This window comes from Populus nigra, chromosome 4 (assembly GCF_951802175.1).
Source record: "Populus nigra chromosome 4, ddPopNigr1.1, whole genome shotgun sequence".
NCBI lineage: Eukaryota > Viridiplantae > Streptophyta > Magnoliopsida > Malpighiales > Salicaceae > Populus > Populus nigra.
Genome location: NC_084855.1, coordinates 13,529,930 through 13,553,872, shown reverse-complemented (window position 1 = coordinate 13,553,872; position 23,943 = coordinate 13,529,930). Strand labels below are relative to the sequence as shown.

The 23,943-nt window shown below is 32.9% G+C and overlaps 1 protein-coding gene and 1 long non-coding RNA gene across 5 annotated transcripts; both read left to right on the top strand.

The window, feature by feature from the left end:
* The first annotated feature begins 11,884 nt into the window (after positions 1 to 11,884).
* Positions 11,885 to 20,496, top strand: LOC133692120 (CDPK-related kinase 3-like). 4 transcript variants are annotated; one of them, XM_062112828.1, is made up of 11 exons: positions 11,886 to 12,775; positions 15,240 to 15,370; positions 15,585 to 15,626; positions 15,840 to 15,948; positions 16,079 to 16,157; positions 17,100 to 17,225; positions 17,748 to 17,857; positions 18,540 to 18,647; positions 18,761 to 18,823; positions 19,833 to 20,000; positions 20,080 to 20,496. In XM_062112828.1, the coding sequence occupies exons 1-11, from the start codon at positions 12,206 to 12,208 to the stop codon at positions 20,215 to 20,217; spliced, it is 1,644 nt and encodes a 547-aa protein (XP_061968812.1). In that variant the 5' UTR covers positions 11,886 to 12,205; the 3' UTR covers positions 20,218 to 20,496. The 4 variants fall into 4 exon arrangements, with proteins under 4 accessions (XP_061968811.1, XP_061968812.1, XP_061968810.1 ...); XM_062112826.1 differs by having other exon boundaries at positions 11,888 to 12,775; positions 16,929 to 17,225; XM_062112829.1 differs by having other exon boundaries at positions 12,606 to 12,775; positions 15,227 to 15,370; positions 16,929 to 17,225.
* Positions 20,497 to 20,733: 237 nt separating this feature from the next.
* Positions 20,734 to 22,901, top strand: LOC133692121 (uncharacterized). The gene is made up of 2 exons (XR_009841824.1): positions 20,734 to 22,258; positions 22,353 to 22,901. It is a non-coding gene; the product is annotated as an uncharacterized LOC133692121 (long non-coding RNA).
* The last annotated feature ends 1,042 nt before the right edge of the window (positions 22,902 to 23,943 follow it).

The window sequence follows — 23,943 nt, the reverse complement described above, 5'->3', positions numbered from 1 at the left end:
GGGCTCTCTTCTATTGCAGAGTATAGTCTCAAATGTCACATTTAATTTTCTGTTCTGCATGAAACACTGGTCCTTACAAGCTCCATTCAAGCCAATATCATTAATTATCCACAACCCCCCCTCTCTCTCTCTTGTCGTCATTATATTAATCCTTTTCCAAAGCAAGGGTTAGATTAATTATAATTCGCGATGCGAAATATCATTTTGGTTTCCTTTACAAGCATCAAACCATATTAATTGTATGTTCTAAAGATATTTAATGATGAAAAACGCAACCTCCACATCATTTATACAACTTGTATGGATTATTTGTCAATTTTCACGACAACCCTCGCTCTCCTGCGTACAGAAACGTACTGACGATTAAGGTTCGAGTCTGTTCTCGCCTTGGACATGAAAAAAGGTGCACTGTTTACACCAAGGAACAGTGTAAATTTGACAGTGTAACTATATTCAAGGAATCTTACCTCGAGAGAGATAGGCAATGGTGCGTTTATAGTGTCCTGGTTACTAATGATACAAACAAATACATGGTCCAGGAGAAAGAAGGTGTGGCTCATGAATATATTATTAGCATGCTGGCCATGCAAACGCATCGATGTTGATCTACAGCTCGTTCTACATGGTCCCAAAACGCGACTGTATACCTCGAATTTTGATGAATCCTATGAAGTTTTTCCCGCTACAACTACAGTTCGGTCATGGCCGTAAAATCACTAGAGAACATCGAACGTCGTCCAATAACTCCCCATGGCTAGCTCTTCCTCTGCCAGTAAACATGAACAATGTTACGTGGTAAAAAAACATAGCAAATATTCTTATGTCAAGTGGGAAAAATATACGTGAACAATTAATTAATTTTTGCTGCCATGCAGAGAACTTGCCAACGGCCGGCATGCAGTGGCATCCACTCGGCAATCCAATCCAGCTATTGCTTGGCCTGTTTTCCTTGGGATTTTTATGGTGTAATCACTGCTATTAATTTATGCCACCATGCTGACTATGGTCTTTTAAGAATTTTCCAAATGTCTTCCTATTCCAAAACACAATTGTTCATGTAAGACGACACAAGCATCCTGTAAAAGACAATTGTATTGCTTGTTTATTTTGTTGTTGACGAAGCAATGTTGGTCACCTCAAATTCGATAGCGCAAGATTCAAGAATTCTGAGAGAAGTCTATTTATTTGTGTGCCTCGATTTATTTAGTAACTAGACAGATATAAATTGTTCTTCTCTGCATATTGTTTGTTTTTAATAACCCACCTGTAATGCATCTAGACAAAGCTCTCTTTTTCTTCTTAATTTTTCTTGCTAGACCCAAATCTCCCTAGCTTGATTTCTCCTAATCTTGGCTGAAGTGTCAATTCTACCTGCTGATTTACATACGAATAAACGTGAGCTGCATGAAATGAGATTCTACAGTTGAACAATGACACTGAAAGAAATCATCAAACTCCCATTACCAGTGCAGTAGAGTATAAATTCAGCTTCAGTGTGTAGTACTACACAAACGTGGTAGATATACAAGGCCTTCATTATTTGCCTTCTGTGACATTCTGGTATTGCTTCCATAGACAATCTGTCATCATCTTCAAAATGTGATCGAGAGTGATGATGATATGATTGGTGGTTACGGTTGATCTCAACGCCCCACCGGTTCTTTTTACCACCTAAAGGTTCCTGTACTGGCTTTCTCTAAAATCATTACAGACAGACCCTGAGATCGCCCTTTCATGCAAAAGCCTGAGAGGAAACATCGAAGGGGCCTGGGCCCATACTAATTAGATATGGGTGTGCTGCCATATTTAAATTCCTTTTAAGCTACTCCAAAATCTGCAAAGCACCACATCCATGTAGTGTAACTGCTTAACTAACCACCACCCAAAAATAAGCATCTTAACGGAACCTTATAAATTAAGAATTAAGACAGCTAATTATGGGAGTGGATTTGCCGGATATATATTTTTTTTTGGGGGGGGGGGGGGGGGGGGGGGGGGGCAAAACAAGACATAAATTGGTTTTCTTCTAATCCACCACCGTACATGAGTTGTAAACACAAAAGGACTATATAATTTACTGTAAATATAGAACGATAGACATATGTATGGGCTAAGAGATTAAGAATATCAAATTAAATTAAAATTATGAAATTAATTTTATTTTTGTAATATATTCATTACTTTAATTTTATTATCCTTATACTTATCAAATATAAACATACAAAGTTTATAAAAAACATTAGCTAAAATAAAACATAATTTTTTAAAAAACATTACAATAACAATAAAATAATAAAGGAAAATTCTTATATATTTACTTTAATTATGTGTTCATTATTATTTTATAGAATATAAATCATTGATTATCATATATATTGAGAATCTTTCGATAATCTTTTTTATATATATAAACAATCAAATAATTTGCAAGAAAGATATTCTTTATATGATTGCGAAGTCTTATTTTAATAATCTTTATTGTTGAAAAAACTTGTTTAATGGTTGTTGTTGAAATAGAAAATAAGCCGAATCAATATGTCAATTAATAGATAAAATTTCAACTTGATCAAACTATCAAAGTAAAAATTATACTTGATTTTATCAAAAAGCTCGTTTGGCTTGTCCAAACTTTTTAATTGAACTTGGACTTGTCAATATATATACTTTGCATAATATCATTGTTGATCTTATTATTACAAAAAAAAATTCATTAGGTAGTTTTATTGTAGTCTTTGCACGTACTCCCTCACAAATCATTGTGAATTGGAATAGATAATTTTTTCTAAGTTTGCAATTTGGTACTTGGATTATTTTTTTACATAATCGAAGTTATTTCGAGCCTAATTTAGCACCCAATTGCTTATTTTTTTGGAAGAAAATGTTGGATTGAAAGATAGAGGATCAATGTGAAAGAGGCAGATAAAATGACAACTTTGAATTCCATTTAAAAGGTTTATTTTAGTCTCCATCCCTTTTATTTATTAGGTGACCGATCTTTTTTGTCATATCCCACATCGGCAGGTGAGAAATTGATAGTTGGCCTTATTAAGAGTGTTGGTTGCTAACTTGTCATATGCATTTTATGGTATCAGGCTCAGATGTGGGCTTCCATCACCGAGAGCAAAATTGTGAGGGCGGTAGGCACAAAGCGGACAATATATGACAAGTGAGGTCGGGCTGTTATATTTGGTATCAAAGCCAACTTCACTGGCTGTCCGGTTATGCCGATGGGGTCGTCAGGCTCCTTAAGGGGAGTGGATTGTCATATCCTATATCGACAGGTGAGAGATTGGTAGTTGGTCTTATTAAGAGTGTTGGTTGCTAACTTGTCATGCGTATTTTCGAGCGTCAGGCTCAGATGTGGGCTCACGTCACCAGGAACAAAACCGTGAGGGCGATAAGGCCCAAAACGAACAATAAATGGCAAGTTGGGTCGGACTGTTACACTTTTAGTTTGTAGAAATTCAATTTTAATATCAAACTTTATTTCTCTCATTTTCAGTCCCTTTATGTGAGAAAAGAGAGAGAGAAGTTCATTGAATTCTGGTGTAGAGAGAAAAAATCACCATTGACGATGATTTTGACCATAAAAATAATTGATATTAGTGTCAATAAGTTTTATTTCATGAGGAGGGTTTCACCTCGGTGTTTTTTTCCTTCTCCTTACCCGAGGAGACAAATATAATTGCGAGAATATTTTTAGGTTCAAATTGAGTTTGATTTTTTGAGCTGTTTTTTAGGCTATTGATAGGTTTGTTAAGGTTTTCTTTTGGGTCAAAATAGGTTGAAGAATCAGTTTTTTAGCAAAAACCCCAAGGTCTTATTTTTTTTTACCTTTGGTCACTGAATTCTATAAAAAAATAGATGAAACGTTGTTTACTTTCTTTTTTGAAAAAGAAATTAGAGCAAGCAACATGTCGAATACCCTTTTAAAAATTGAAAAAAAGTTACGCCTAGGTGCATTAGCTGGATTGGAAGGCCTATGTGTTTAATGCCTAGGCATGTTGGACCCCCAAGCCCACGTGCATGGGCTTCTTTTTGTTTTTTTTTGTTTTATACTTAAGTTAAAAAAATTGATTAAAAAAAAACATCAAGCTAAATTAAGTCAATGAACATGGTTATAAGTTTAACGGGTTAATCTGCGACTTTTGAGCTATTATTTGTCTTTTTTTTGTTTAATACCTTGTATGTCCCTTAATTTTTTTAAATACAATTTTACCATTTATTATATAGATGATCTAGTTTTTTTTATTTAACTCAAAACTAAAAGAATATAATTTCATCATTTATTATCAATAATCTATTTTTGCTATCTCAATCTCACATGTCTATCATGATTTTTTTCTTTGAAAAAAATGTTTCAAGCAAGAGAATTATCATGTGTTTTATTGTCGTATAATAATAATCTAAGAAATAAGAAATTTATTGAATATGGTGACTCGTATGAGTTGCATCATGAGTTTATTTTGTTGACTCTAGCTCATTTAGTTTTTTTTTTAATCAAGTGTTTTTTTAATCAATTTTACTCTTTAATATTGAGTTAATTCAGAATTGAGTTTTTCAAAATTTTTATCAAGATTATTTCTGTGAGTTTTATAAATTAACTCAAATAAATCTAAAATATATTTTCATCTTAATATTATATAAAAATATCGTTTAATTAATAATTAAAACCTATTATTTTAGAAGATACATTACAAATGCTTATACATTTTCTTTGCACTTAAATTTTGTTTGCTTTGACCCGCGGGTAAATGTTCTAGTTATTATTTATGCCTCGTTATATCTTTTCTGTACTAACATAGCAAAACTAAAAATAATATATTATATCTCATGTTTATGTTAACAAAGATCTTATAAGAGAGTAATTAAAAATTTCTTTTATTTACTATGTCTTTTACATAATTTAAGCAAATAATTTATGTTAATAAACGCGTTGAGCTGCTTCATATTTTTTATTTACATTGAATAAATTATTTCCTTGTAAAGATCGCTAAAGCGGTGACAGTGAATAAAGTGGAGAAAGACGTGAATATTCATGTGTGTGTGTTTTACTGGACAACAAATGATATTTTGAAATAGAAGTAAATGGAATGCATACACAATATTAAAAAAAAATTGAAGAAAAGAAGTGTCATAGAATAATATAAATTATATTTTAAGATGTCATCTAATAATTTAGCTTTTTGAGTTGAATTGATTCTTTGAAATGGTATTAAAATTTTAATGATTAAATGCTCATGAGTTCGAATCTCGCCACTTTATTTATTTGATAAAAATCAAGCATAAGGTAGCGTGAGTTCATGTAAGTTTTAAGTCTAAAAAACTTTTATTTAAGGAGATATATTAGAAAATAACATAAATATATAACTGAAAGTTTTTTTAAAATGAGTTATTTGACAAGAAAAAATAAAATATACTAAGAGATGGTTGGATGAGAACTAATAAATAATTTGCATTGTGACTGATGAAGTAACAATATTTTAATTCCTTGTATAATCATGTTATTTTCTCTCAAATAATTTTTGACATAAAATTTCATTAATGTGTTATTTGATAATAATAGAAATATTAACTATTTTTATCACTATCATTATATTAATCACTACCTATAATATTATTATAATCGACAACAATAATATATTATTTTTTCAAAAAATATATCACTAATACTATTATATTTTTCTTTCATCACCCTCTCTTTTCTATCACCTTTCATAATGAATTAAAATATATTATTGTTATAGTTGTTGTATTATTATCACTCTAATATCAATCTTATTTATTGATATTATCATTATTATTACTACAACCATTTTTATTATTTATACTATCATTATTATTAATAAAATTATTTTTTTAATTTCATCTTTAAAATATAAGGTATTAAAATTTTAAAAATTTTCTGTAATTTCTTGTTACTATTTCAAATATAATATTAAAATTAAAATGTCATATCAATTTCTCCATTCACACCCCGTACTTTTCATTTCTAATAACTTCACGGCACCTGAATGGTGTACGGTCTACCCACCCGACGATGATCAGTTTTTCTTATGGACCCAAAAAAGAAAAAAAAGAAAAAATAAAAACAAGAGAAAAGAAGGTACGTGGCAGTGTTTGTAACGAGTGGATAATCAATCCCAAGACCAAATTGTACAAACCAACCCAAATCTATTAACCTGCTCCCCTCCACCTCCTCTTAGAGAAAAGAGTCCGACCCAAACTTCGGCCAAGCCCATCACAAGCAAGCTTCCACTTTAGAACAACACTTCGTCTTTTAAATTTGTCTTTTGTTCGGTGGCCTAATTGGTAACTTATTCGAGGAGGCGTCCAAATGTACGAGGTGTTTTGAACTGTAGTAAGAGTTATTTTTTAAAATAATAAATAAAAATGCATTGAAAATATAAAAAGGTATTTTTAAATAAAATAAATAATTTTTTATAAAACACTGTTCGGAACACGTTATTATACTTTAGTAACAATATTCTTTAAAGACCATCTGGGAGGTGACAAAAAAAAGATTTAAATTTGGAAAGAATAAAATAAGTAAGGAAAAAAGGTAATGCCAATGGAATTTCCACACAGCGGCAAGAAACAAGTAAACATACGTGCTGGATGCAAGAAAAAAGTCCTCCGCCCTGTCAGATTGGCGATGGGTTCGGGTGGAGGACGTGGGCTTTCCAAGGTGGGAATGGACAGGTGAAAAACCTGCTCCCACTCGGTCTATTATCATCTTTACTGTGATTAAAATACAAAAAAAAAAGGAAAAAGAAAAAGAAACATAGGAAGAAACAAAAGAAGAGGAACGACAACATGAAGTGACGGTCTATTATCATCTTTACTGTGATAAAACATTTTTAAAACAAACAATCTTGTGATGCAGCTAGGAGATTAGGTCTTCTAGTTACGTTTTATTTATTTTTTATTTAATAACCTTAAGATTGAGTGCTGGAATTAAGATAATAATATAGTAGGGATCATAGTAAATAGAATATTCATGAGTCCTCGAGCCAGTGGCAAAAGCTTTGGACAATTGGAAGTTGCTCAGCTCAAGTTCATCGCATGCGCATGCACTCGTCACCGATTAGAATGAGTGCTAAAAGCATGTGTGTGTATGGCCACATTTCGATGTTAAATCGCAACAACTCTGCTAAGATCATTCGTGCAAGTTGCATCGTTAATTATCGGCAGAGGCCACACCTCACCTTTCATTCTCGCCATTTTAATGATGATTATCTCTTTTCTTTCAAGCTGTAATTGTATGGATTATGGATAGAAATTGATGATTAATTAACAGGCGCCGAAGTACACTTCGAGTTGAAAGTTTCACCTCTCGAGTTATATACGTGGGGTTTATCAGCATGTGTACGTAATTGTACAGTAATTAGCTCCGTTGATATCATATGGTGTGCCCACTTAAGGGTTCTGTAATGAGCATTAATTCGTTGGTCACTACTGACGCTTTTTCGAAGGGCGGCCGGCTCCACAGAGGAGTTCATGCGTGTAATGGGCATCTGCTAGATGCGCTGCAGGATGTTAGGTGTTATTTGTTTAAAATTTAATTTTTAATATTTTTTTATTAATTTGATGTATTAATATTAAAAATAGTTTTTTAATATTTTTTTAAAAAAACATTTTAAAATACAAAACATTCACTTGCAAATGTAGAGTTTGCGAGACAGTAAAATAGTACGATTTTTTGATTTTTGATTTTGGTAATTGTGGGTATATGAACTAATTTATATATATTTCAACTAATTTTTTTAAATTTTTAAATTAATAATTAGATAAGTTTTGATAATCCTAAAATTTATAACATTTAAATTAGTAATTTATAGAATCAAATCTACAACTAATTAGTTAAACTATACCTTTCATAACTGAGAAACCGAGAAGAGGATTACGAACATCTTCCCACCTTGTCACAGCTGATCAAGAAAGAGGAAGAGACACAGGAACGATAATTAATTGGCTCCGAACTGGATTGGGAACCACCTTGTCATGTACTATCAACGTACCAGTGTATATGTAGCAGTTGATATTTTCTATATATATATATATATATATATATATGTTAATTTATCATCATTTTTTTTTTATCTTAGTTCTAACTAGTTTGATTCCCGGAATTATGCTGCGAGGTAGAGCCTCTTTTTTTTTCAATGCAAAAAAAGTGAGGATATTGTTATTTTTTTTTTAATATGAAAAGATAATTTAATTGTAAATTGGATTGTTAATACGTGTATTTAATAAAATAAATTAATAATTATATATGATAATAAATTTGTTGTTTCTAATAAAATATTGGGTTGAGAAGTTGAGATAGAGATGAATATAAAAATAAAAATGATGATAAAAAATAATAATTCCAGCTTTCTTATTAATATAATTTTTTTCAATAAAAAAACATATCTTTTTTTTTTGTCATGGATTTTTAATTTGATAAAAAAACAAAAAGAATTGGAATGAATATAGATATTTTTCTTCATTCAATATCAATGACAAATTATTATTAATTTTTTGCATGTCATGTTGATACATAATTATCCATGAAACAAATGATGATATTATTATAAAAACATTTTAATGTTCTTAAAAACAATGACATTATTTTTTATTAGGATCACACTTTTCTAATAAAAGGGAGCAATAATTAAAATGAAGGTTTGTTAAAATTTTAAGTTATTTGAAATAAGTAAAAAACATATATTTCTTATCTAAATTAAATTTCATTATTAACATATATCTTGATTATATTAGTAAAAACATTTATTTTATGTGGAATCACTATTTAAAAAAACATTTCATGATTGTCAAAATAAGTTTACATATATATATATATATATATATATAAATTTTAAGTTATTTGAAATAAGTAAAAAACATATATTTCTTATCTAAATTAAATTTCATTATTAACATATATCTTGATTATATTAGTAAAAACATTTATTTTATGTGGAATCACTATTTAAAAAAACATTTCATGATTGTCAAAATAAGTTTACATATATATATATATATATATATATATATATATCAATATAATATGTTCACATTTTGCATGTGATTGAGGGTTAAAAAAAATAATAAATATGATAAATCATGTCAAAAATCTATTTAAGATTTTGACAAATAAAAAAATATATTTAAATGAATATTCATGAACAGTTTATTATAATTATTATTATTATTATTTTATATGACATATAATAATTGAAAAAATAATTATAAACATTATAATAAAAATATTTAATTTTATTTAAGAAAAATATCAAAATTAAAAGGTAGATGAATTATCTTACAGTAACTAATTTCATTCATCTATTTGTTTTTTAATAAAAAATTATGAACGATGTGTTATCTGTTGTCCCATATTTCAATCACCAGGCAATGGTCAAAAATCTGTTTGGTGTGTTTTTGCATTCAAAATTATATTTTTTGAACACAAAGCACTTAATAAACAGTCTAAAATACATTAATAAACTAATTTTTAAATTCAAAAAATCAAAAAATTAGTTCCAAAACACGATCAAATAAAAAAATTATCTTTCCCTAACTCGATATATGTTTTTAAATAGAATGTAGGCTGAAAACCACCAACACTGAAGTCCTTTCGTTAAGTGAAATCCTTAAACATTAATTTTAACTTATTTAATTGCCCAAAGATAATTAATATTTTTTTTAATTATTTTTCATCGATATTTTCTCTCTCTTTAATTAAAGATTAAAAATAAAAAACTAAACATTTAAATAAAAATAAAAATTATTACAGATTTAGGATTAAATAATTTTTTTTTAATAACCCAGGATATATAAGCTAGCTTATATGTTCCCCGATCCACTAAACACCTACAATAAAATATCACAAGAATGATAGATATGTATACTGAATCTCAAACCAAGATGATAAAAGCAAGGAAATCTTGTTTCTGCCGCTCGTCCAGAAGTTATACTGCTGTTGGGTCTGCATGTGCACATTGTGTGAAGGTGTTCAATTAGTCAAGGCTCTTGTCATTCAAGAAATCTAAAAAATTATGTCTTTTCTTCATGTCAAATCTAAATTATTAAAATTAAAATTAATGACTATGATTTTAGGCATAAAGATAATCACAAGTTAATTTTTTTTCCTTGTCAAATAAAAACCATTGTACTCAAAATTAACAGTGAAACTTGAAACATGAGAACATTCAAATATGTGAATAATTACTCCTTTTCTTTTAATTTTTGAATAACGATGATCAGTTTTCCCCCGTGCATGATCCATCTCTTTACTTGTTATTATTGTCAACAGTATCCTCCCACGCACACGTATATATTTCAATTAATTGAGTATAATTTGAGAATTTTTAAAAGAAATTACCCATAAAAAAATAAAGTATTAATACGAGTCAAAGTAAAGTTGATAGAAATAATCCATACGATGAAAAAAATAATTTAATTAACTGAAATAAATTTTTAATTTTGAAAAGTTATATTTAATCGACGAAAGTTGAAAATATAGATTTTTTTTAATTAACGTGAGTGTCCGGATTAACTTGTACGTACCTCGACTAATTCCACGAGTCCTGAAGTTAACGACCATGTAAGTTTTCAGTGATCCTAAGATTTATAGGACTCAAACTGGTAACCTTTTAAAAACAAATCTTAAATTTGATCATTTAAATTATACCATTAAAAATACACATTCTTAATTAATTAGGCTGTGAGTTTAGCGTTATTTTTAAATTAAACAGAGTAACTTCTCAAAGATCTACTCATGGGAATGCTTATTTCGACGGTTAAGATCTTGCCACCTCGAGTTAACTCCCCTCCTGAGCACCACCGAAATTGGCGATTTCTCGTCTGCACGGATCCTTATTTGTACCATCGACCCCATCATCTCTTACACTCCGCACCCGCAACAGAGAGCCACGTTTCGTTGCAGGGGTATTTTTGTAAGCCAGGAGCAGAATATTTCCAAGCCTGGAAAAAGAACTTGTTGTGATTGATGATAGCATGGCTCGATATGTAGTTCCGTCACCACTGAATAACAATAAAAATCTCTTTTATCCGTAGAATTCCTTTTCGATTTATAAAAATTAGAAACAACGGCAGGAAAAGTAGGAAAAGACAAAAACCGAAAGCAAGCTGTCCAAACAACAATAATAAACACCACATGAGCCTGTTGTTGTCGAGTGGAAAATCTGTTTCCCAATTCCCAGCTCCGAAGAGATTTGGATTATATTCGGTTTATAAATGGGAGCATAGAGAGAGAGAGAGAGAGAGAGAGAGAGAGAGAGAGAGAGAGATTGACAGTGAGAGAGAGAGAGAGAGAGATTGACAGTGAGAGAGAGATTGAATTCATTCGAGATACAAAAATGAATCAACTTGTGATTAGTATTACATTACGCTCCAATCAACTTCGGATCTTCTCTATATTTAGTTAGTAGTAAATAAATAAGAAAATAAGTAACTCTCCTATTTCTTTATGATTACATCACCAATTGTATTTTTTAAAATTTTTAATTTTTTATTAAAAAATTTAAATTAATATTCTTTATTGTTTTGTTAATATTAAAAATATATTTTTAATATAAAAACATTTTATAAAATAACTTATTATTATTATTATTATTATTAATGGACGTAACAGTCATCTATTATAAAGAGAATATTTGTGATATGGTAGAAATTATTTTTTAAAGTGTTTTTAGTTTTAATATGTATTTAAATAATATTTTATTTTATTTATTAAAATTTGTTTTTGATATTAGTATATTAAATTATAAAAAATATTAAAATAAATTTAAAATAATTTTTTAAAATAATATAATTAATATTTATTCTACACAGTCCAACGGCAGATTTTAAATCCAGTAACTTTTGCTGATTTAACTCCTCAATATAACTTCCTTCCTTTGCTGCTACTGCTACCTCACCTGTGCTGTGCTGTGCTGTGCTGTATTCAATCTCTGTCTCTCTGTCTCTCTGTCTCTCTGTGTCTCACAAGCCAAACCCTTTTGTCTTTCCTCTTCTCTTTCTGACTTTGAACTCTCTTTCATTCTCTTCTTTAATCGTTTCCTTAACTTGGTTCTCTTGCTCTGTTTTTTTTTATTTAAATTATTTTCTCTCCGGTGATGATCAGATCAGATCCGGAGGAGAAATATTTTATTAACCGTCCGATGTGTGGACTTTGACTGAGACTGTAAGATTTCTTCAGATGGGGCAGTGTTACGGCAAAACTAATTCAACTAACATAAATGACGCAACAACCGTCACAATCGTCGCTTCCTCCACCGATCACAACCAGCAAACGCCGTTACCTTCCTCCACCCCGCGTAACGGCGTGCGCTCGTTGAAGTACTCGGCCAGTTCCTCCTCCACGCACCCGAGCCCCTGGCCGAGCCCGTATCCACAGGGTGTCGCCGCCAGCCCGCTTCAAGGAGTGTCGCCGTCTCCGGCGAGGTCGTCTACGCCCAGGAGATTTTTTAAGAGGCCGTTTCCCCCGCCGTCGCCGGCAAGGCATATAGCGGCGTCGTTGGTGAAGAGGCTTGGTGGTAGAGGGAAGCCGAAGGAGGGACCAATCCCGGAGCACGGCAGTGTGGAGGCGGAGCAGCAGCAAGAGCAGTCGCTTGATAAGAGTTTTGGATATAGCAAGAATTTTGGAGCTAAGTATGAGTTAGGGAAGGAAATAGGAAGAGGGCATTTTGGTCATACTTGCTCTGCTAGAGTTAAGAAAGGTGAACTTAAAGATGAAGCTGTTGCTGTCAAGATTATATCAAAAGCAAAGGTACTAATTTTATGCTCATTTCAATTTGATTAGTGAGGGTTTTTTTTTTGTAATTAGAGTAGTAGATTTTATGTTTAACTTCTTCTTTCTGTTGTGTTGGGGCTAATTTTAGCCAGTTGTTTAAAATATTATCGGCTATGTATGGCAACTCTTAGGCGTGGTTTGGTTCTGGTGCTGACTTGTAAGGAAACACATTGATGGGAATGATGGGAGAATCACTCTCTTTTTATTTTTTATTTTCTGGAAGTGGAAAATCCAATGATAATTTTGACGTTTGTTTATCTGCAATTTATTCCTTCCATGCGTGGCAAGAAATTTGAAAGGCAGTCAAACTTAGATTGTGACATGGATGTGAATATTTTGGGAAAAATGGAAGAGACATAGGAGAGTGTTTGTCAGTACCCGAGACGAGGTATCTGGTGAGGTCAGCTTGTGTCCAAAAACTGGAATGTAGCTGAAGGCACCACAAGAAGGGACTCCCTGATAAGCATTATTTAGAGGACCAGAGAGGATATTACATGGGTTTTAATGACGTGAGTATCAGGAGAATGTGCAAGATATTGATCTTAAGATCTGTAATTCAATAAATGGAATCTGACTGTAGTTATGCTGATATATTTCCTTTTGCGTGTCTAGAAGTCAGCATAGAAAGAAAAAAAGTTACAGAACTGTGCACAATAACTAAACACACGAGATAATTATGTATGTGTCAGACCTTAAGAAAAAAAGGGTTACAGATCGTTCAGTTCTCATTCGATGTAATCTGTCCCTGAATTTATTTGCTTGTGAGGATGTTAAATCGTACATCGAAGAGGATGGCATGCACGGATATGGTGGTCAGCATCTGAAACTGATAAGAAAGCATCCTATGAGCTGAAATGATGCTATTGTGTGCCTGATATGCATTTGTGCAACTGGCAACAGGAACTTCCTTAGCTCTTATGTTAATTCATGTCTTAGCCTAATTTTGTCATTGAAGAGAGAAACATTAATGATAATATTTCTCTGCCAGAGTTTTCAAATTTGATGTTACATATTGAGTTCACTGGCATCGTTGCAGCATAAAAGCATGCAAATACTGCAAGTATAAAACAATGGATATTCAACTTGCAGGTAGTGTTCTCAGCTTTAGTTGTGTCAGTTATGATGACCCTGGAAAGATGAAAAGGACTTGATATGGTGTGAGTGTGTTTATATTGCTATGCATTATAGAATAAAGAAATCTCAAGTTCTTTGATTCTTCTGTGAAAAATGAAGACAATATGTGAGTGGAATTATTTTCATCACTCGGGTTCTATTAATGAGATCAACCATTCACTAGCTATAACTGAATCTCATTGGAATATGAAGTTTTTGAGTAAACTATCCAATGTCCGTATTCATAGAAAGAATTCAGATACCCATAATACTTTCATGGAGATGCATTAAGTATTGTGCTTCATAGGTTTTAGGCCTCATTCTTTGGACCATCAAATACGTTCTGGTAGTAGCTTTTTTTAATTTGTCATTTGTAGTAAGATATGCATGTATGTGTGAGTATGCGAAAATGCCATATAAATGTTATATTTCATGGTCCTCTTCTAATCTTTTCTTACATCTCACATTCATCTACATGGAGAATCATTTGGTAATTAAACTGCAATCACTTATTATGCAAAGTGATCATTTGACCCTCTATAAATGCAGGCTGTACCTTGAAATGACTTGCTAGCCATATTTTATTTAAAACTATAATTTCACTTTGTTGACCCTATTCTTTTACATATTCATAATCCTTTCAAACCCTATTTTATAAACCATATTGAGCCCCTTTTTTTTTTTGTAGGAATTATAAAAACGTTCAATTGCCAATTTGCCAGTTACTTGACACACTACAAATATGAACGTACACACACTTATGCATGAATATGTGCTCATTGGTGCATGTGTCCGCGCAAGGCAATCGAAATCAAAGCCCCCCTTCCTCCTCCTTCACACGCCTAAAATACGTGTAGCAATCTCTAGAGCTGGGAAATGTCCATTGTTTGTGCCAGTACAAATACGAACATACCCTCACATGCATGAATATGTGCTCATTGGCGCATGTGTCCGCTCAAGGCAATCAAAACCAAAGCCCCCCTTCCTCCTCCTTCACATGCCTAAAATATGTGTAACAATCTCTGGAGCTGGGAAATGTCCATTGTTTGTGCCAGTGTATGACACAAAGGCATAATGGGAATTCTGCGGCCTTTTCCTTCATTAATGTTTCCTGTATATGCCGATGATTGAAGTTTTCTGCTTAAACATCTATTTTCTAATTCCTAAGAAGTATCCTTAATTGTTTTCCTTGATAGCTTCGGCTATTGCCTCTTTTCTTTTATGTGCAGTGATCAGATTTATGAAATCTCTGAATTATTTTCTTAATTAGGGTTAATTGCATTATGTATTGTGTAACATCTATATTTTCACAAGACTTATTTGGCAGATGACTACCACTATATCAATTGAAGATGTTCGTAGGGAGGTAAAAATACTGAAAGCTCTATCGGGACATAGGCATCTGGTCAAATTTTATGATGCATTTGAGGATGCCAATAACGTGTACATAGTGATGGAGTATGTCTTTTATTATTTTTTGTTTAAATTTATGCAAGGAACATAACTGAGCATTGTATCTTTGTCATTATTTTCTCTGGCAGTATTTAAAAATGGCAATTTTTGGATTTTTTTTCCTGCTAGAAGTATTAACTTCTGTTTATGTTGTATGATTTTGTCAACACATTTTAAACTTTGATGTCTAATGTTTTGGGGATTGCTGTTTGCTTTTCAGATTGTGTGAGGGAGGGGAGCTTTTAGACAGAATTTTGGCAAGGTAATGCAATAAGTGTGCATGGTATTTGAACTTTTTTTTTTTATTTTCTTGCCTTGGCCTCAAATTAAAACCATGATGATGGATGTTGCATGTGAACCTTTTCATCTATCCATGCTGGGTAGAACTGATTCAAATTCTATGTTTTGTTAAATGATTCTTGCATGGTTGAACTGTTATGTACTCATATTAATGTTACATTTTCCTCTGCTGCAGAGGAGGAAGGTACACAGAGGAAGATGCAAAAGCTATAATTGTGCAAATCTTGTGTGTGGTAGCATTTTGTCATCTTCAAGGCGTTGTACACCGTGACCTAAAACCAGAGGTTTTCCCCTTAAACTTGATTTGTTATTGTTTTACATAAAATAATTGCAGTCATTGGTGACGTGGGGTTTGGCAGTGTTTATGTGGAATTTTTCATTCCATACTCATAACTGGATCCTCTTTTCTTACAGAATTTCCTTTTCACTTCTGGTAGTGAAGATGCTGACATGAAGCTTATTGATTTTGGTCTTTCTGACTTTTTTAGGCCAGGTAATAAGCAGAGCTTCCCATGGTTTTTGGTCAACTTACATAAATTACTATCCTTGCCTCCATTGCTTTACCTGTAGATTGATTTAGTTATCTTTCACTGAATGGGTTGGGTCTGGTACCTGCACTGAGATTTTAAGTTTTCACAGGATTTGGTTATTTCCTTGCCATATTTACTTGTTCTATGCCTGAGAACTGGATTCCCATGCACGTTGTGACAGCATTTTAGATTTGATTGTGCTAATTTGGGGTTTAACATTATTAAGCTAAATTGATGCAGGCTATGAAAATTAGTAACCTTGATAATATAAGAGCATGAACATGCTTGCCATTTTTTTTTTCTGTGATATTTGTGCACATGATGATACAGGACAGTAGAGGAAGTAAACAAATCGTAGAGATCCAATAGGGTTTTCTCCAATCCACAAGGAAAAATAGAAGAAAACCTAGAGCTCTACCAGGTAGAAAAACTAGATTCATCAAATGGTACTGCCCAAAAATAACGTTTAGGTGCGCACTTGAATAGGCAACAAATGAAGTTGGAAACTTCAATATTTTCTTAGGTAACAACAACAACAACAACAACAACAACAACAACAACGATAATAATATTAACTAAAGGAAAATGCTAGTTAAACTAAACTATATAAACTATTTTCCATCACATGCTTTTCTGGTTTAAAATACATGGTGTATAAATCTTCATGATTTTTGTATGTATTAGTTGATATCTGAGAGAGTTTTTAGTGTTTTAATTCTGTGTGGTGTTTGCAGATGAAAGATTAAATGATATTGTTGGAAGTGCATATTATGTTGCTCCTGAAGTCCTGCATAGATCTTACAGTCTTGAAGCAGATATATGGAGCATTGGTGTTATTACCTATATCTTGTTATGTGGAAGCAGGCCTTTCTGGGCACGGACTGAATCAGGGATTTTTCGTGCAGTGCTGAGATCTGATCCCAACTTTGAAGATCTACCCTGGCCTTCTGTCACTCCAGAGGCCAAGGATTTTGTGAAGAGACTTCTGAACAAGGACTACAGGAAAAGAATGACTGCTGTCCAAGCTCTAAGTAAGTTGGTAATTCCTCTATTACTTTGAGAAAACATTCCCATGACATTGACAAAACAATGGATAAGCGAGGATGGTTTTGCAAGTTTATCACAAGGTTAGGCATTCTTTTCTATGATAAGAAAGCGTCCATGGAGAATTGGCAGTGGATGAGTTGCAGTATGTTAGATCGGAAGGATCCTTGATTTTCATTTTTAATGGATGATGGATGATGAACTGTCCCCTTTGAAAGTCCCTCATGCAAATAAAGTTGAACAAAGGACTAATGCATAGGCTATTTGGTTGTGTCCATGTTGTTTAAAGGTGTCAGCTGGAGGTGGAAGTGGCTGAAATATTTTGGAAACATATATCACTTGGATTAGTTGGATGTTTGACATGCGTACAAAATTAGTCTATCATCTTATATTTGCATGGTGCATCTTACGTGCTTATTGACAATTCAGAACATGATCTTGAGAAATTCACATCTGACACTTCTTATTTCTTGATTTCTTTTAGCTAACAAAATCCTCTATTATTGCAGCTCACCCATGGTTGAGGGATGATGGTCGTCCTATACATGTAGACATATTGATCTACAAGCTAGTCAAGGCGTACTTACATGCTACACCTTTTAAACGTGCAGCACTAAAGGTACCTTTTCTTTTCCCTCATGCCTTGCCTTAAGGATTTTATACTGTATCTCAATCCTGATAATGCAAAAATTATTCACCATGGAGATTCAAAGCTTTCTGCAGAGAACCTTCAAACGTTTGGTGTCTCTAGTATACATGCTCCCCCCCCCCCCCCCCCACTCCTTTTGTAAGCGGGTTGGGGGTGGAGGGGGTATCGTCATAAAAAATCTGTTGCTGATAAGTTTTAAGCTGTGCAGATTTTATTATTTTTGTTAATTACCAAAAATCGATTGATCATTTGTTGGGGTTCCTAACCCAATTTTTTATTGAAACCCCCTGATATTATCTAAACTATTAAGAATATCTTTTTTAATGAAACAGAACCTGAAACTAAAATTAAATTTGGTTTGTTTTGTCTAAAAGTTAAATTAATAGCAGTGTTCACGTCCATTGCATTTGGATTAAGGCTGCTTCAAGTGGAAGTCGCTATTATTTGTTAGGTATAAGTGAAGATTTGTCTGACTCTATTTCTGACCTAGTTACCGACTCAACTGCTGTTTCTGATGCAAAAGGCATAATCATCAATGTAGCTGAATATTTGAATTCTGCTGAAGATTAAAAGTAAAATGGTTGAAGAGTTAAAGTTGATATTCTCTTTTGTATGTCAGCTGACATTTCTTTGGATTTTCTTCTTATTGCAGGCTCTCTCAAAAGCTTTGACTGAGGATGAGCTTTTCTATCTTAGAGCTCAATTCAATCTGCTAGGGCCAAATGGTGATGGAAGTGTTTCACTGGACAATTTCAGAATGGTCAGTCACGGTTTCTATTTCAATCAATCTCTGTAGTCTACAGCTTTATTATTGGAGTAGGAATGATAATATAAGACTTCTAAAACAGAAAAAAGAAATGCAATTTTTTGCAGGCTTTAGTACATAATGCAACTGATGCCATGAGAGAGTCGAGGGTTCCTGAAATTCTCAATGCGGTAATCATATTTAGCTCTGCTAATAATATTATAACCAGCAGTTACTATCTTTGTAATTTAAGTTAAATAACGCCCTATTTGTTTGTTGGAAAGTAGTTTCATTTTGGAAAGTAATTTTTTTGGAAGTGGATTCCTGGAAAGTGAGATATTTTTCAATGATTGATAATGTTATGAAAAATGAGTTAGAAAATATTTTCTAGTGTTTGGATAAGTTATGAAAAACGAGTTGGAAAATAACTTATTAATGTTTTTTTTTTCAAATTTATTAAAAGAATTAGGATTAAATCTTACTCATAAAAAATTTGGAGGATGACATTAAAAAATAATAATTTTATAAATCATTTCAAATAAAATAAATAACAATTAAAATAATAAAAACCAAGTCTGATAGATAAAAAAGTTGAAAGATGATGAAATTAAAAAAAAAATTATAATTTCATAAATGATTAAAATAAAAATAAATAACAATTAAAAGAATAGAGATCAAATATGATAGATAAAAATTTTCAATTAAAAAAATGATTTGAGAAAACAAATAACAATAAAAAGAATGATGATTAAAGTTTATAAAAAAATTAAATGAAATTAACAAATAATATGATATTTTTTATTTTTTACAACTAAAAAGTGTTTTCCGTCTAAAATTAAAGGAAAATACTTTTCTAGAAACCAAACAAAATTTTTCTTTGACTGAAAAGTGTTTTATTGATCAATTTTTTTAATGGTAAATAAATATAGGAAAGCTTGGAAGTGGTTTTCATGAAACAAATAAGGCCTAAACCTAGCAATATTCTACCTGCGCAAAAGAGATTTTTGCATCTAACCGCTTGAATTTCAATAGCTACACTGCCTCTATTTGCGTTTGGATGATGTTAACCGAAATCTATTCTGATAGTCAATCCACTAAAACATATTAGTTGCTCTGGAGATTAGGAACTGTTTTAATTTCTTCCCTTTTCCTCACCTCAAGGTTGATGGTTATCCCTTTTCAAATGTACCTCTCTTTCAGATGGAATCCCTTGCTTATAGGAAGATGTACTTCGAAGAGTTTTGTGCTGCTGCTATCAGCACATATCAATTAGAGGCTCTTGAGGGGTGGGAGCAGATTGCCTCCACTGCATTTGAGCATTTTGAACAGGAGGGTAACCGAGTCATCTCTGTTGAAGAATTGGCGCGGGTATATACAACTGCTGCTGTTTGATTTGTGTTACACTCGTTGCTATTTGAATATAATTTTAAATCTCTCCGCACTGCAGGAACTAAATGTAGGCCCTTCTGCCTATACAGTCATCAAAGACTGGATCAGAAGCTCAGATGGCAAGCTTAGTGTACTTGGATATACAAAATTTTTACATGGTGTGACACTGCGTAGCACAAATACGAGACACCGTTAGTTTTTTAGCTTTTGACCTATATTTTTTTTTTTCAAAAAAATTGTGGCATTGGAAGACTTGGAGGGGTTGTTTTTCGTGGGTGGGGTTACAGAAAAGTGTGCGCAAGTGAATGTATTGTTAGCCGAGTCATTTCTGAGATTGCTGGGGCGAATTTTTAATTTATGTTTGTCCGTGGCTCATTTCTTATTTTTGCAAAAAGAAAGAAAGAAAAGAAGAGAAGTCGAGCATAGTTTTTTAATAAATTAGTTTCAGTCTGGATTACTGCCATTATTCATCAAACTGTAGTGTTTGTATTTTTATTTCTTAAAAGGGCTTTTCTTGTTTGTAAGATAATCGTTGGAATTTTGTTGTTGAATATAACAGGTAAAATGGGTTGTCTGTTGCGGGTCTTTTTATATATATTTATAGTTAAGCTCAAGGGTTCCACCCTTGTGCTCTTAGTAACCCCTGTTTACACTCGCCTGACCTCTCCGGCCTCGGATGTGTTTTTGTTGGAAAACCCAATCACCCGCTACTCTGCTTGGTTGTGAGGTTTGAAATAGAAATTTGAGTGTAGTAGAATGGGCAATCGAGAGATCAAAGTCATCGGCCCATTTTCGCGTGGTGGCATGTCTACTGCCATGGAGAATTTGAAGTGCTAAGCATTTTTCGGGTGCCCCTTCTTTTCTCTTTCATATCCTTTTATCTTTTATGATTAATTACAATATTCAATGCTTGAACTGCAGACGTGCAGGGAAAACAGATTTAGTGTACTTTAGGTGAGCTAAGGCGTGTGTATAATAAGCCCCATATTATTTTCCTTTTGGAAACTCATATCTCTGGTGTTCGAGCAGATGAGGGTTCTACCATTTTGGGTTTTGATGGTATGATTCGATCAGGTGCCAACGGATTTGCAGGAGGGATTTGGGCCTTATCGAACTCCCAAATGGTTGACGCGTCTGTTCATCATATTCATTCCCGATGTTTGACCCCAGAAATTGCGGACCTTGATGGGCATAAATGGCTTTGTAACTGTGTTCTGCTGTATACGCATGTCCAGTTTCTGCTTTGAAAGAAAAAGTCACGGAAGCTTCTATATGGATTCTCGTCTGGCTTGCAGGTTTCTTGGGCTCTGACAGGGGACTTCAACGGCTATCTTAATACCGCAGAGAATAGGGGTGGGCTCATAGTCGTGCATTGAAATTCAAAGAGAGGATGGGTGCTCTTTGATTGAAATTGGCTAGGAAGGGAATATATTTACTTATCCTCGTAAGTGCCATGTTGTTTATTATATTCATGTTCGCCTGGATAGACGATTATCTAATGAGTTGTGCCGAGTTTTATTCCCAGAAGCATCTGTGCTTCATCTTCCAAGGTTTAATTCCGACAGTCATTTGTTGCTCAAGATGTGGACGCCCACTCCCCCTTCTTATAAGAGGCCCTTTCACTTCCAGGCCGCTTGGCTAACACTATAGGAGTTTCCCCGTGTTGTCAGTGAGGTTTTTGCTACTGGCTCTTTCCCTGATTCTATTGTTGAGACCTTGATTGTTTTGATTGTTCAAGCATAGAATATTGTAATTAATCACAAAGGTGCTTGTGTGCAGAATCCGTCCTTTGTTAATGATTTTATTAATCCTATGCAGGCAAGTTTTCCTCCAGGAAGGGTAGCTTCTGATAACATTATTGCTCAGGAGCTTCTTCACTCCGCTAGGAAACACATAAAGGTCGCTGTGGTGGAATGGCTGTTAAAAAAAGTGGATTCAGCGAAAGCCTATAATCGAGTGTATCTAAAGAGTGAGGCGAGGTGAATGGAAGCCTTTTCAGATTTCTCCGAGCGGTCCCTTAATATCTCACTATTCTTTGCAGATGATGTCATATTCTTTACTCGAGCTTCTATTGATCAAGCTCGGGTAATTAATTTGACTCTTCAAGAGATTTGTTATGCTTTAGGGATGGCTGTTAATTCATCCGAAGTCTAAAGGCTTTGTCAGTCCAGCTTGTACTCGGAGGAGGAAAGATCGGCTGAAGACTATCCTGAATGTTTCCTTCCAGTTGGATACGGGTAAATACCTCGGGGTTCCTTCCTCTATGTACTGGAAGGCACAATAAGGCAGCATTTACTGATATTCTCGATAAAACTAAGAATCGTTTGGCAGGTTGGAAGGGCAAATTGCTTCATTGTGCTGAGCGAGCTACTTCGGTGCAGAATACAATTACATCGATCCCTATTCATGCGATGCAAACGGTGTGGCCTTTATCGGCGTGTGATGATATCGATATGCCGGCTAGAGGTTTTCTTCAGGGAAAAAATGGTAGGGGTCCTGGGGTTCATCTTCTGAATTGGGATACAGTAACTCTTCCTACGAAGCTTGGTGGATTGGATGTTCGTTAGGCTGGAGAGGTTAATACAGCCTTGATTAGTGAATTAAGTTGGGAGCTTGTGAGCGGGTATGATGAGCTCTGCATGAAAATTATGGGTGCTAGATATGTTCATGGGACTGATCTGTGGCCTCATGTTATTTCTTCCGGCGCGTCACCACCATGGAGAGGGATTATGCATGGATTTAATTTGCTTGAAGAAGTTACATTTTCTTTTGGTTTGACACGTGGCTTCCTGCGGTCCGACATGCCTGCATTTCAAAATTTAGCATAGATTGTTGAGGTTGACATCACAAAAACATGCTAAAACAAATCATCTAAGAAAAGACTCGAGTTTTAAAAGTTTTAAACTATAAGTATAAAAAAAAGCATAATTTATGACAAACATACTATCAACATAAAAGAAAAATAAAAAATAAAATTTCTAGTATATATATCAAACTTGCAATTAATATCAAAATAAAGTTCAAATATAGATATTAATCATACAATAAATCCAAGTTTAAAATAAAATCAAAGAAAAGTGCTTGTTAGCACTTCAAAATAATAAAGCTTTTGTTGTTGTCAACGATGAATCCTTTCTCTTTAAGATTTTATGACTTATCTTTTACAATAAATCTTTTAAAATTCCAACAATACGATTTTCATTTAGATACATTTTTAAATAAGGTCCTTGAACTAAAATAAAAACTCAATTATCTCTCAAAGAAAAGAAAACTAAAATATATATATATAAAAAAGAAAAACTGTAAAAGTGAGGCAAGAAAGAATGCGTAAAAATATAAAAAGTTGTAGGAAACTCTTTTTTCACCCTCTTTTTATAGTGGGTATTGGAAGTTAAAATGTCAAATAATTGATTTTAATAATACTCAAAATTAATTTTTACTATTATTAATCTTTGATTAATCACCATAAATCAAGATTTAAACCTAAATATTTTGGCTATAAATACAAAAATTGTTCAGGTTTGTAGAAAATATTTTTGGAAAAGACTGTTTAGGTGCTAATATTTATGGTCTAGACTGAACAAATCAAGGAACTGAAAGAAATAATTTTTCATGGACTAGATCCAAGTTCAACTTTTCAGTTGATGAACACAAAAACTGTAGTAGTTAAAATAAATCCAAGCCCAGGACGAGTCAGGTTAGGTCAGGTGCGTATTTGTGTTGGTTTAATCTTAAAATTCACTTTGCTTAAGATCTATCTCCTCTAAAAGTTTGAGTGCCATTTAGATCCAATTTTAATTTCTCAACTTTTCACTTTATAAACAATAAAAAATTTTTGTTTATTTTCTATATGGGATAAAATATTGTTATAGAATTTTGAGTTTCACCAAAACATGCCAACCAATAATTCTTTAGCATTAAT

What these genes read in the sequence shown, in the direction of transcription:
- LOC133692120 (XM_062112826.1), top strand. Translation starts at nt 12,206, where the DNA reads ATGGGGCAGTGTTACGGCAAAACTAATTCAACTAACATAAATGACGCA. An exon ending in AACGTGTACATAGTGATGGA is followed by an intron (nt 15,371 to 15,584) that starts GTATGTCTTTTA and finishes TTTGCTTTTCAG; the next exon opens with ATTGTGTGAGGGAGGGGAGC. An exon ending in GACTGCTGTCCAAGCTCTAA is followed by an intron (nt 17,226 to 17,747) that starts GTAAGTTGGTAA and finishes CTATTATTGCAG; the next exon opens with CTCACCCATGGTTGAGGGAT.